Raw genomic sequence first — 13245 nt, forward strand, 5'->3', positions numbered from 1 at the left:
TCGGAGTTTATTTGAACTGTTTTAATTTCATATTCAGTTACGAAATTGCCGGTCAACAATGTGTTAACAACGCTGAGGTTAGAGACTGGAGTTGAATTGGGGGTTCAGGTATATGACCTCGATGGATTTGGAGAACCAAGGCTGGCGATCGCAGCGTCGAGTCTCCTGGCTTTGTTTTCGATGGAGTGATTGTCGTGCCTCAGAAATTTCTGCGCTCCTTGCAACAAAAATGATTTAACAATGATTAAGAAATTATGATTCAAGAATTTGAATGGATGATGAAAGTCTTTGGATGAAAAGTCATCCTACATGAAAGATTAAGTACACCCACAATAGAGATCAGATTTGTGTCATGAGCATTGCAAACATGTACGATTATTTTCTTATGCGACGACATTAAAAATCTCACACTATGCATGAAGTTTACAGCGAAAAACTCTGACTCCAAGCAAAGTGAAAAGTTCAGTTTTAAATAATTCGTTGTTTGACATACTATTGGGTTGTCCAGAAAGTTCGTGCCAATTTTTAAGAAAAATTCAAGGACACATTTGAATGTTTATATACAGCCAGTCTCATAAATATTCGTACTCTTTATGTCACTTGTATATATACTAAATCAAAAATTTGTTTGTATATTTATGGAGCTGACTGTATATTTATCGAGTTACATAGGTACCATTTTGCTCCACAACCTTTCCACCTGTTAAAATAACACATGTTATTTGTTTCCATCCATTCCGATGAATAGTCAGACCTCTATCACTTACCAAAAATCGACATATGACTTTCCAGACAACCCGATATCATTTCAAATAAATCGGTATCATTTTTGATTTCAAGTAACCGTACCCGAAATAAATAATTTCGTCCAGTCATTCCTTATTTTCATTTCGATTAAAATTTGCCAAGGACTGTCCGCAGGTCTACAGCAACGGCGCGCGCGAATTCGCCGAAGGTTACGCGTACCCTATATTTCTAGGTTCCGAGAAACTCGCGTCTAACTGGTTCTTCTTTTGATTGCAGGTTGCAAAATCAAGGCTCTGCGAGCAAAGACCAACACTTACATCAAGACGCCGGTGCGCGGCGAGGAGCCTGTGTTCGTGGTAACAGGCCGCAAGGAGGACGTGGCCCGCGCGAAACGCGAGATCCTCTCAGCCGCTGAGCACTTCTCTCAGATCCGCGCGTCGCGCAAGAGCTCGCTGGGGGCGCTGCTGGGCGCGCCTCCGGGTCCCCCAGCTTCCGTTCCGGGTCACGTGACGATTCAGGTACGAGTCCCGTACAGAGTGGTCGGTCTGGTCGTAGGTCCCAAAGGGGCCACCATCAAGAGAATCCAGCATCAGACGCACACCTACATAGTGACGCCCAGTCGGGACAAGGAGCCCGTGTTCGAGGTTACGGGCCTGCCGGAGAGCGTGGAGGCGGCAAGACGCGAGATCGAGGCCCACATCGCTCTGAGAACCGGCACAGGGCCCAGCGCGGACGAGTCCGAGTTGCTCAGCGCGTTGTACCGCGGTGGATTGAGCTCGATCCTTGGTTGCATCGATCCGCCATTCTCGAACGGCTCGAACGGCTCGAACGGATCGAGCGGAGCGTTCTCCAGCAGCGGAAGTTGCAGCAGCTCGTCGAGCAGTTCCGGAGCGGCCGGTCTGAACGAGATCGTGGCGATCTGGGGCGCCGGAATGGAAAGGGACGAGGGTCTTGGCGAATCGCCGTCGTTCGAGTCGCAGGCAGCGTCGGCGTCCTCGATCTGGTCGTTCCCCGGCGTCGCGCTTCCCTCGAGGCCATCGCCACCGGCGTCAACGAGTCCAGCGTCACCCACGGACTCCCTGTTGGGCGGAGGACGACGGGAATGCGTTGTGTGCGGCGACAAGGAGGTCACCGCCGCCCTGGTACCGTGCGGACACAATCACTTCTGCCTGGACTGCGGCAACCGAGTCTGCGAGAGCTCCGATCCCAGCTGCCCGGTCTGCTCCACGCCCGTATTGCAGGCGCTTCGTATCTTCTCTTAAACACCCAACACCCGTTACGGAGAGACGAGAGATCCTGCAGAGGCTCCCTTGCGCCGTGGCGCCTGGTGCACAGCGGCTATATAATACCGATCGTCGCCATCGAGATCAGCTCTTCAACGTCGCCGGCTCATCCAGGAACGACGGCGCCGGAGATAAAGAAAACGCCCATCCCGAATTTTTCCGTATACAGCTCGCGTCCCCCGGCGCGTTTTGGCGCGCGTAATTCCACGGCGACGTCGGGGGAGCGAACGCGCACAATGTCTCAATTCCACTGCTGCCAATAACCTCTTCTTACGCGCCGGGAATGCCCCGATATTATACGGTCCTTGTCGCGTCGTTCCCGCCGACCGGATACAACGAAGTCAGCTTTTAGGTTCTACGAGATATATAGAACGAGAGAGAGAGAGAAACATAGCTCGCTCATTCATTGTCATCGTTTTCATATTTTATCCCTCGAATACGTAGAGACCGGGCTCGCAGGGTTCAACCATCGTCCGAAATGGTGTGTCGGAGCTCGTCGCGTGACGGACCGCTAACCGACCGATCATGGTACCACGGGAGAAGGACTACGTTTTACTTGGCCGTTCATGGTTGCCTTCGAGACCGCCCCGTGGAAAATGTTCGACCAGAGGCGACTGTTCGTCGAAGGATTGGATCAAGTTTGGGGCTATATCGATCGCGATATGACGTTTCGTAACATTCCATTCGTTGGTTGCATTCGCGATATATTTTCGTATTTTATGCTGACAAATTCCTTTCTCGTCGAAGGCAGCCCGATTAGTGAAACGGACGAATTTATCGAATTTTTCACGACGAACTTGTTTAGCCAACGCTCTCGTTCCTTGTATTTGTTTCATTTATATACTATTGACAATCCGTAAGATTTTAAGCTATCGTAATGTTTTCAGTATCTTTGAATTCTGTCCTTCTCGCCGCGCCGTATCGACGTCGTGCTGCAATCGATAGTCGTAATTTTCGATTACGCCCAGTACTCCATGCAACATTATGAAATACTATATCAAAGGTGCTTAGAAACACTGATAAATGAAATTTCTACGAGCTCTATATTTTTATTTAGAAAGAAAAAAAAAAAACGTACCAATCATCGTAACGTCCCATTTATCGCGCTGAACGATTAATGAAAATTACGATTTTTACGATGAGCGCACGATAGAGACGAGTCGATTCGCTCTCTCGATCGCTAGGCTCTCGCGCGGTTCCCGCGACCACGTGACCGTTGACGGAAAGATGACGACGTGTGAACAGCTGATCCGCATCGAGTGACGCCGAGAAGATTCGAAAGACGAGGGAAAACCGGCGACTATTCTCAACATTCGCGAGAAAATAAGACCCTGAGGATCGGCAGTAAGATCGCTCGATACATTTTTCCTATTTACAGTCTTCGCGGCTGAACTCGTTTCTAGGTTAGGTCACGTGATCGTGGAACGCGTTCGGTGATAATCAATCAAACAATTTCGAACCTGGAAAGCAGTACAGGTGACGAAAGCGAAACGGAGGAATGTCGAGTGTGCATCCGTCGACGTAGCCTCGGTTACATCTCCGCCAATGTCAGAGCGAAACGAGATAATTTTTTGCGTTGATCGTCTTGGACCAGCGTCGGAAGGTCTGCGATTCTCTGGTTACTTTTTTACCTCGCATGGAAAATGAGAATATCCCACGTGGGAAGCGACACCGTCGACGGATGCAACGGATATCAAGGACTTCCGAGACCTGCGAGCTTGTCGCGCATAACCGCAGCGAACGATTACCGAAATAATTAATTATACCCACACGGACGCAACTTACGAACACGTTCTCACACACCCATACATATGCATTTTTACACACGCCACAGGCGGACAGCCGATCTCATCGTACAGCCACACTTCACACGAGAGAAGAGAATAAAAGTAAAAAAAAAAAAAAATAAAAAAAAAGTAACACGGGCGAGAGAGGTCACGTGTTCCTCGATCCGCCGCGAAAACCACTTAGACGATAGTATTATAAAAGAAGATGAAAAAAAAAAGAACAACGGCGTGCCCGTTCCACCCAGCCTCCCTCGCTACTAGAGTATTATCTTACCTTTATATAAGCGACATAGCAATTGAAATAATAATAATATTAATAATATATATATATTATATATATAAATATAAACATAAATAAATAAATAAATAAATAAATATATATATATATTATATATGGTGTCAGGAAAAAGTCTGACGACGAGTAAGATGGATATGATATTTTATCGAGGAGATTTAGATTTTGTATTTTTCGCGCGTTTCGTCGACGGGACGACGGGTGGTCGGGGACGGCTGCGCGCTCACACATACACACACAGATACACACGCACGCGAACACGTACGTACACACACGAACACGAACAAAGGCAAACACACGCCCGGAGACAAATGAAATTATTATAAGAATTATATATTAAAAAGAGAAAAAAAAAACGAAGAGAAAAAACAGAAAAAAAAAACGGCGCTTAAAAAGGGAAACAAAACGTTTTTTGAAGACGGCGCATCGCGGGAACGCGTGAACCGGCCTCCCAAACCCGGCTGAAAGAACGAGAACAAGGGATAGAGAACAGAGCTGGGTCGGCCGTGTATATCCCGCACCCGCGATCGGGCACGGCCGACTATCTCCCGTGAAGTGTTGTATATTCTTCGAGCTCTAGTAATAGTCGAGTGACGGAAAGATGAAAAAAAAGAAAAAAGAAAGAAACAAAGCTCTTTCAAAGAAGGACTAAAACGATGTATCATTCACGTAGGGATCGACGACCCGTACATTTAGCTTTTCTTTGAAGAGTCGTAATTATATTCTATTATATTGCATTATTAATATCTCGCATAGATATATTGTATGTCGGACGCTATATACGTGTCACCCCTACCGCGCCCTCTCGACAAACGGACGTCGCGCGTCGGTGGAGGAAGGACGACCATGGTGTTTGATTTCTTTTTTTTTTTTATTTTTAAATTTCTTTTTGTCCCTTCGCGTTCGGTGTCCCCTTTCCTCTCGTCCTTCCTCGCGGACACGTCCTATCCGGACGAGACTCGTGAATTTCGAGACACCGGTGTCGTTCGTTTCATACCATGATACTCGTCCCGCAACTCGAACGAGAGGGTGGCTTGGTACGTGTCTCTATGTTCTTCTGTGTTCCGTTTACCGTTTTATTTTTATTTCTTTTTTTCTTGTTCTTTTCTTTAAAAAAAAAAAAAGAAAAAAAAAGAAAGGAAAGAAACAAATCGCAAACTTCTCGTTACCGAAAGGGAGAGAAAGCTGGATGCAAACGATCCTCGTCGCCCTCGAGCGCAACGACCAACGCGATTAGGGGCTCGTTTGGTTGTGTTTGGATCCTAAAGGAATGGAAAAAGCCGAGGAAGGAAACTACACTAGTAGCCGTTAAGCAGGAGCCGAATGGACCGTCCACGTTCCACGGTCCCTGGAAGCTCATTTTTTTTTTTTTTTTTATATTTATGCTAACTTCGATTTTCGAGTTCGGTTTCCTATATATATATATATATTTTTTTTTTTATATACATATATATGTACGTATTTTACTCGCCCTCTATTTTTCTTCGTATTTCTTCTAACTAACTTCCTCCTCTTTGTTTCGTTTCTTTGAATCGTCGAAACTTCTTGTCAATCGTTGCCATTTTTAAACGAAGATATGCTCAAGTCGCAGCTCCGAACAAGTCGAGGTGTATTATTAATACATATTATACATGAATATATATATATATATAATATATATATACATATATATATATTATAAGCGTCGTCTAGCGTTGACGGTGATGATGGGTAAAGAAAGATATTTTTTCGATCGTTCGAGCCGCAGCTCTGTATAACAGGTGTCTCGGTAGTTTCTCAGCCAGGCTCACCCCCTTCGTTCGTATATATTTTTTAACGATATTTTTATTTTGTTCATATATATATATATATTTTTATTTTTAATTATTTCGTTTTAGGTGTCTCTTCGTTCGCCGTGTGTTTCGTTTCGAACGTTTCCGATCCCCCTCGCTCCACCCCAGGCCCCGTGACGATCCCTCCCCCACGGCAACCCTCGTTCCCCCCTCGTGTCGTTCTCTTCGTTCGGAAAAGAGAAAATGAAAATGAAAAAGAAAAAAAAAGTGAAAACTCTTCCTTCTTGTCGTAAACGCGCTCTTACGGAGCAAAGACTAACCTAACCGATCAACCAGGACTGGTATTACACACACGACTCGTCGTTGATACACGTACACGGACAGACGGACAGTCTCTCGCAACGCATGCATACGTTTAATTTTCACTGATAGCGCGCGTGCGCACGCGGGCTAGAAAATGAATGGAAAAACATGATATAAACCACACGCTCACACCCAAACGTCACACATATGCATGAGAATCGCGCTACGATTGCGCACGAGTGTATATTAATATATATATATAATATATTATTTGTTACTATATTGAAGCATCACTCATCTCGGACACACGTACACGCACACAGAACACATACTTGCACACACACGTGCGAATACGTAATATTTATGCGAAGGTACGCAAAACATACACACGCACACACGTACATGCATATTATACGCGGGCTCAAACATTGAAAGCAGACACGCGCGAACGCAATCCAACGTGTACGACGTACACATACACGCATACATGTACACGCAAATCGCGCACGTATAATTCACACGCACCCGGACAAACACCTTCATACATACACTTACACAAACAAATAAAAAAAAAAATCATATATATATATATATAATCGACGCTCGAGAGAGAAAGAGAGAGAGGTTTATTATATTTAAGTTCGAGGCAAAGTAAATTCTATATTTTTTCTATGTTAAGTATAAATTAGAGAGAGAGAAAAAAAAGATGCGTAAAAGGTACGGTGATGACATAAACATATATATTATATTATATTATATTATTATATTATATTATATATATTATTATATTATTATTATATTATATTATTATATTATATTATATTCTATATATATATATACATATAAACTATATTTATAGGTATTCTCTTTAGCATCTACGTTCCGATATACGATGATGCCGCCGCGCGGATTATAATTAAACAGAACAACAACAATAACAGCAACAACAACAGAAAAATGAAACAAAAAAAAGAGGAAGATAGAGAGACAAGCAAAGAAAACCGAGAAAAACGCGAATCGGCGCGTATAAGTCTGATCTGATTCTCGCCATTCGAGATCAGGGGTGGGACGACCGAGACGGGGTTGGAGGGGAAATCAAGAAATTAGGAGGCGAAGAGGGGAGTTTTCGCTCTCGTTGCGTTTTTTTTTTTCTTCAATTTTTTGACGGAATTAATCGGAAAGGAAACGTCACGCGCGACACACGGGTTGCAGGCTGGCGGTGAAACGAACTTAGGTTCGACTTAAAAGGGTCCTTATAATTCGGTTCGAGATTCGTCCAAGACTTACCCACGGGTTTGCTCTATCGTCTCTTTCATCGAGACGATCGGAGGGAGAGACGGTTGGCCAAACTCGTGGATTAATTTCTGATAATCCTCTACTATGGGGCTACTTAACTCTTTGCGGTACAAGAGACAGAGTTGTTTCGTGACCTTTCGCGCCCGAAGACGATCGAAAGAAACGAAAGTGACGAGACACGCGACTGCGTGCTCTTGCTAAGTGGTCGCTGACAACTACGCTCGAATGGACATCTTCTAGGTGGCGAAGAGAGCCAGCCACCGCGCTGCAAAGAGTTAATCATCGCACGCGGGACACAGACAGAAAGTAAAACGCTGAGGGGTGTCTTCACGCTCGCGTCCACGCGCGAAAGTGTCTTTCCGCGGGGTCGTGAACGTAGAAAACGAAAACGGGACGAGGTTTCCCCTGGCGAGATGGGGAACAGGTGTGGAGAAATCGAAATGGAAGGAAAGGAGTTGGGTTGAGATTGCCAGAACTCGGAGCGCGTCTCGGGAATCGAACAAAACGCCTAGGGGTGTGTGTGTGTGTGTGAATGAAGAACGGAGAAAGTGCAACCGCGAACTTTGGAAGCGTTTAGAATCTGGCAAGTGAAAGAATGGTCTTGGCAGAGGAAAACAGACCCCGGCCACCGGATGTTAAGCTACTCTCATCGAATGCTATCGTAGTCTGACGTTTGGTGTGCTTTCTCTGAAATCTCTGAAATTTCTTCAGGAACGCACGAGACCGGGTAACATTCAGGGTCGAAGTTCCACTTGTCAAACGCTGCATACCGAATCTCAAACGTAAATTTCTCAAGTAAACTGGAGACAGGAGCATCAAAGCTACCTGGCCAGGTGGAAAAGTTCTCCCGAGTCGATTCTTTGACTTGCCAAATCCTCAGCTTCTCGACTAATATCCATTAGCCGCGGCTACCTTCGAAGCTGCCTTCGAGAGGGGCGTTCGAAGCTCGATGAATTCGAAACTCGCGTCACTGGAGCGTCTGCCGGACGCTTTGGATTATCCTTACTTAAGACTACTCGCGGTATCGACGAACAGCTCGCGGATAAGCTCGCGAACAGCCTTCTCGATCGCGCGCGCAGATCGTTCAACGTTACGCGATCTTCCCTTCCACCGGATACGCAATTCCGGAAGACGATACTCCTGGCGGTCCCTGACAGAGACAGGCAAACTTCTTATCTAGATAAAAATGTCAAGTAACGAACAAAATACGGAAGAATTGTATCGGATTCAGGAACAAAGAAACGTCTTATTTTGGACTTCGGAACAAATCAGGCAAGAGAATTGGATAATTACATTTATCTTACCTGATCACTCTGAAGACCAACGAGGAGCTTGACCCTGGTGGTATATTCTGAGCAAAGTAGAAACAAGGAAGACCATATTCTTCTCTGTTCGCGCAGGGTATTGAAGAATAAAGTACGCGTTTTTGTGGTCTCGAGGGATCGTCAAAGATCGCGTTTACCTTATTGTTCAAACTGATACCAAATTTCGAGATGATTCTATTCGTTACTTGTTCGATGAAAATGGCAATCTGAACTCCGAAATGAGATTATATTTATAGAAACTTACTCGAATAGCTCGGTAGATCGTTGCGAATAAGTTGCTGCAAGGTGCACCTATTCGCGAGTCTTTTGCGTTAAAGTTTGCTCGTCTCTGGCTACCTGTTTCGGCGGCGAGGAGGCAGGCGTGGGAACGCGGCAAGCTTTGTCGAGAACCTCCGCTAGACTTTGGGACGACTCTGCTAGATAACCACTTAACCGATTTACGCAGCCTTCACTTTGGCCGAGGTTCCGACAATCTAATCGCGACAGAGTCATCCTCGTCGCTGGGTCTCCTTTATCCTCGTCAACGTCGTCGCTATCCTCGTTGTTTCCTCGGTTCCCATCGTTCTGGTCGCGACGAACACGGAGCACGGGTCCAGTCACGTAAACCACCTATCGAAAGTACCGGGAACAGTCGCGACAACCGTGAACCCTGTTCTTCCGTTGCACAGGATCACGCGCTAGGTCGTCATATCGCGTAATCATCATTCGCATCGTCGTTCTTCGAGCGTGCTCGTCGTTGGCTCGCTATCGACGCGACGCGAGTAGCATTTCGAGGTTGAACCGGAAGGAAGACGAGATTTGCAGTGCCATACGTAAATCAAAATGTCTATACTCGTTTATCGACGAACATCGATTTCTAGTTTACGTTGCCCGTTTATGTAGTTTGTATCATCAGTTGTTCGCGTTTCGAATACCTCGTTCCAGCGTTGGGCAGAACGTGACGCATTCTGGGAAGTGACAAGGATCCGAAGTTGTCCTGATCCATGGGAGAAGGTTGAAAGCCACGGTGGTGTACGTTTTCCTCGCTTTAATCCTTTGCGATCCTATGTCGAGCGAGACTCGACAAAATTGTACTGGAATCAGAAAATTCGGAGTGCAAAGGGTTAAGGAATGTTTCCAATGAATTTTCATGTATGGGTCGCGTAAATGTGCACTGATAAATATTTTAAGCAATTTGACCTGCGCCACTGTGGTTTGTGACTTTTCGCGCATGGGACAAGGACTTTCTAGTAAATTTAGGAACACGGTAACGATTAACAAAATTATTAGACGCTAGCTCTGGAAGATTAGAAATTAAAAACATAAGACTCGTTAAAGCGATCGAAAGTACTGCCCAACCCTGAAGCCGCAGCTTCCTGTATCGATGATCTAGAGTCTACAGTCCAGACGAAATGTTTGGTATCGTCGCTGGTAGCATAATTTCCTGCCGCGAGACGCGAGCCACCGATGTTGTCTGACCATTCGGCCCCTTTTTCACTTAACGCTGAGACCGATTCAGTGGTAGCGGTCGACGATGTGTCAGACACAGACTAGCACTCAAAACTTGCGGCGTTGTTCTTTTTCTCTCCAAGTGTCTTTCCACTCGATTTTTTATTTTTCATTTTAAGTTGTTTATGCGCTTTTTCGAGAGAGTTATTATATAAGTAAATTATGTAAATGGTAAATATATATATATATATATATTTTTATGAAATATCTCACCGTAGCGTACCGCATTATTGTATTGTTATTTAATCTATTTTCGTTGTTTTATATATATATATATCTCTCTATACGAACGAAGTCTTATTTTTTTATCGAGCAACACGCATAACGAAAGAAACAAAAATTATGATGAATTATATTAAAAGTATATTGGAAAATTAATTATTGTTTTTATTAATTGTTTCTCGCCAGAGTAAGCCCGAAAAGATACTCGGTTGCAATTTTAACCTTGTTTTTTCTCTCTCTTTCGCGTTTTCTTGCACGGCATCGTCTCTCGTAATAACGATAATATCGTCGCACGGTCGCTGAAGACTCGTAAACGAAACCGATATTAAAGCCACAGACGGCGTAGCGTTCGCGTCGCGTCGAGAACGATTCAATTTCATTCGGTGCCGATATTTTACGATCACCGCGGAACCGACCGCGTCGAATGTGGTTCCATATATCGGTACGATGCGACATGGTCTGACACATTTCGACAAATCACACAGAACACACGTCGGTGGACCGTTTCCACGCTTTGGACTTCCAGTTGTTGATCCACGATACCTTGCGAGGGCGTACTGGCGACTTTTAACGGCGCAGAGTAGTGCTCATTGGCTGTCTGCTGTCTAACGTGACCCAAGAAAAAGAGTCTCTGTAAAGTTCACCGAGGAAAGTGGAATTTTAACAGCTTGAATATCGACCAATTCGTGGCCGTATAAGTACCCAAGAAATAAATTAATAACATAAATTTCACGCGGTAGGAGACGAACTCGACCGAGCAGAGTTCGATAATCCCTAATTCGCCCGTGCGCCCCTAGCTTAAATCGATACGGGAATCGCGGCGGTCCTACCCCTCAAATGCAACGAACACTCGTGTATTTTCCTCCATTTCCAAACCCTCCCTTCCTCCAACTACCCGAGTGAATACTTTCGCCACGACGAGCGAGCGAGCATGCGTGCTGTGTTATCTTCGTAGCGCGTTCGTCTTAGGAGGCATTTTTACCACTAAATAACGTAATGGATAGAGCGTCTTAAGGTTAACTTAATCGTAATCGTATTAAAGCGTAATGTTTAATGATTATTAATAGCCATTGGCTGTGACCGATAACTGCCATTTTCGTAGAAAAAAAAAAGAAAAAAAAGAGGACACGTTCCGAGCGACGGGACAAGAACGATTCGATAGGTGCGTGTTTAGACATACACATACAAAAAAAAAAGACACATTCTCACGTATACTGACACGCGAGACGATCCAAGCTAAGGGAAGCTCGCGACGTGAAGAACGAGTCAGGGTGGCGCGTATCGAGGACGATCTGACGACGGTGGACGACTGGGATGGGCGAAGCGGTTGTACGGATAAAAATTTTTTTAACGACGCGTAAGAGATAAACTATATAACATTTTTATCCTTTATTCGACGATACCAAACTCCGAGTCGAGGGAAAAAATTCATAGCGGTGCGTGAGTCATCTTCTTCTCTCATCTTGAGGAAGCTTCTCTCTCTCTCTCTCTCTCTCTCTCTCTCTCTCTCTCTCTCTAACTTGCACAAGTCCATATTTCAACAATAAGCTTTGACATCGCTATGACTTTCGGCCCTTCGATTATATTTTCAATGAAATCACACGTTGGACGAAGGAAAATTTATGCGAGTAACTGTCCAATCGAGTAAACGTTGCGAATGAATACTGGGTTTTTATTCGAAGCGGATTTTGCCCGTCTCTGACGCGAGGTAGGATTTAGGGATCGACGTGGATCGAGGTGGATCACGAATTCGAGGGTGGCGAGAGACGCTGGCTACTCCCGCGAATAAGACGGACGGTAATTACGTAGATGATTGACGACCTCGTCGATTTCGATGATCTTGAAATTTGTTGTCAAGGTCACTATTCTGATCAATTTTTCTTTATACGTGTTATCGCCGCTCGGCCTTGACTTCGATAAAACAAAATTTATCTCATATTGAATTGTACTGTATTAAAAATGGGTATCGATATTAGTGTTTTTGTAAGGGGGTAAGCAAAACGAATGTTACTATTCAAAACTTGGGGGATGCTTTATTTTTATGCAGGGGAAAAAAATGTTTGAAATTATAGCTTTGAACCGACGGTAGGTAAATGAGCTTGACAACATATTTCAAGGTCATCAAAATCGGCGAGGTCGTAAGTCGTCTGCATAATTATCGGATGGACGCTCGATTTGGGCATCAACGCACGCTGAACGCTCATAGGCGTCTCCAGCAGGTTGTCGATCGCTCGACACGGTAAAGGTCGTCGAAGAGTTAAGGGCGATCGTTCGGAGGAACTTAAAACGTAAGATTGACAGGAAGGTGAGACGACGCGCGAGTAATCGAGAGCATTGCGAGGACACGTACACCCACACGACGATACATATCTCAAAGAATAATAACTAAACATTAAGGGAGATTATAGAAGTTAGTAGACGTCAGAGTAATAATGGGAATCTAAACGAGACGGGAAGAGGGGAGATGAAGTAAAAAAGAAAAAAAACCACAGAAAACGGATGGATGAATTAAGTATAGGTATATGGAAACGTATAAATATATATATATATATAGATGAATATATATATTATAGAAAAGAAAAGAGAGAGAAATAGATGATCGTTGTTGCTTGATTTGTCTCTATTTACTATATGATTATATTCTATTAAATAGCTATATTATTCGCTATTATTAATTATCATTATTATTGGAATTATTATCATTATTGGTCTATATATGATATATGT

General features: G+C 44.4%; 1 protein-coding gene across 1 annotated transcript in view; it reads left to right on the top strand.

The window, feature by feature from the left end:
• The window catches only part of LOC128885528 (RNA-binding protein MEX3B), a 288649-nt gene extending 278504 nt beyond the window's left edge, over positions 1 to 10145 (top strand). Inside the window, exon 3 of the mRNA XM_054139616.1 lies at positions 1024 to 10145. Coding sequence (XP_053995591.1) covers positions 1024 to 2009 — 986 coding nt within the window. The 3' untranslated portion in view covers positions 2010 to 10145. The remainder of the gene's footprint in view (positions 1 to 1023) is intronic.
• The last annotated feature ends 3100 nt before the right edge of the window (positions 10146 to 13245 follow it).

The sequence above is a fragment of the Hylaeus anthracinus genome, unplaced genomic scaffold, assembly GCF_026225885.1.
Source record: "Hylaeus anthracinus isolate JK02 unplaced genomic scaffold, UHH_iyHylAnth1.0_haploid 11981, whole genome shotgun sequence".
In the NCBI taxonomy this organism is placed as follows: Eukaryota; Metazoa; Arthropoda; class Insecta; order Hymenoptera; family Colletidae; genus Hylaeus; species Hylaeus anthracinus.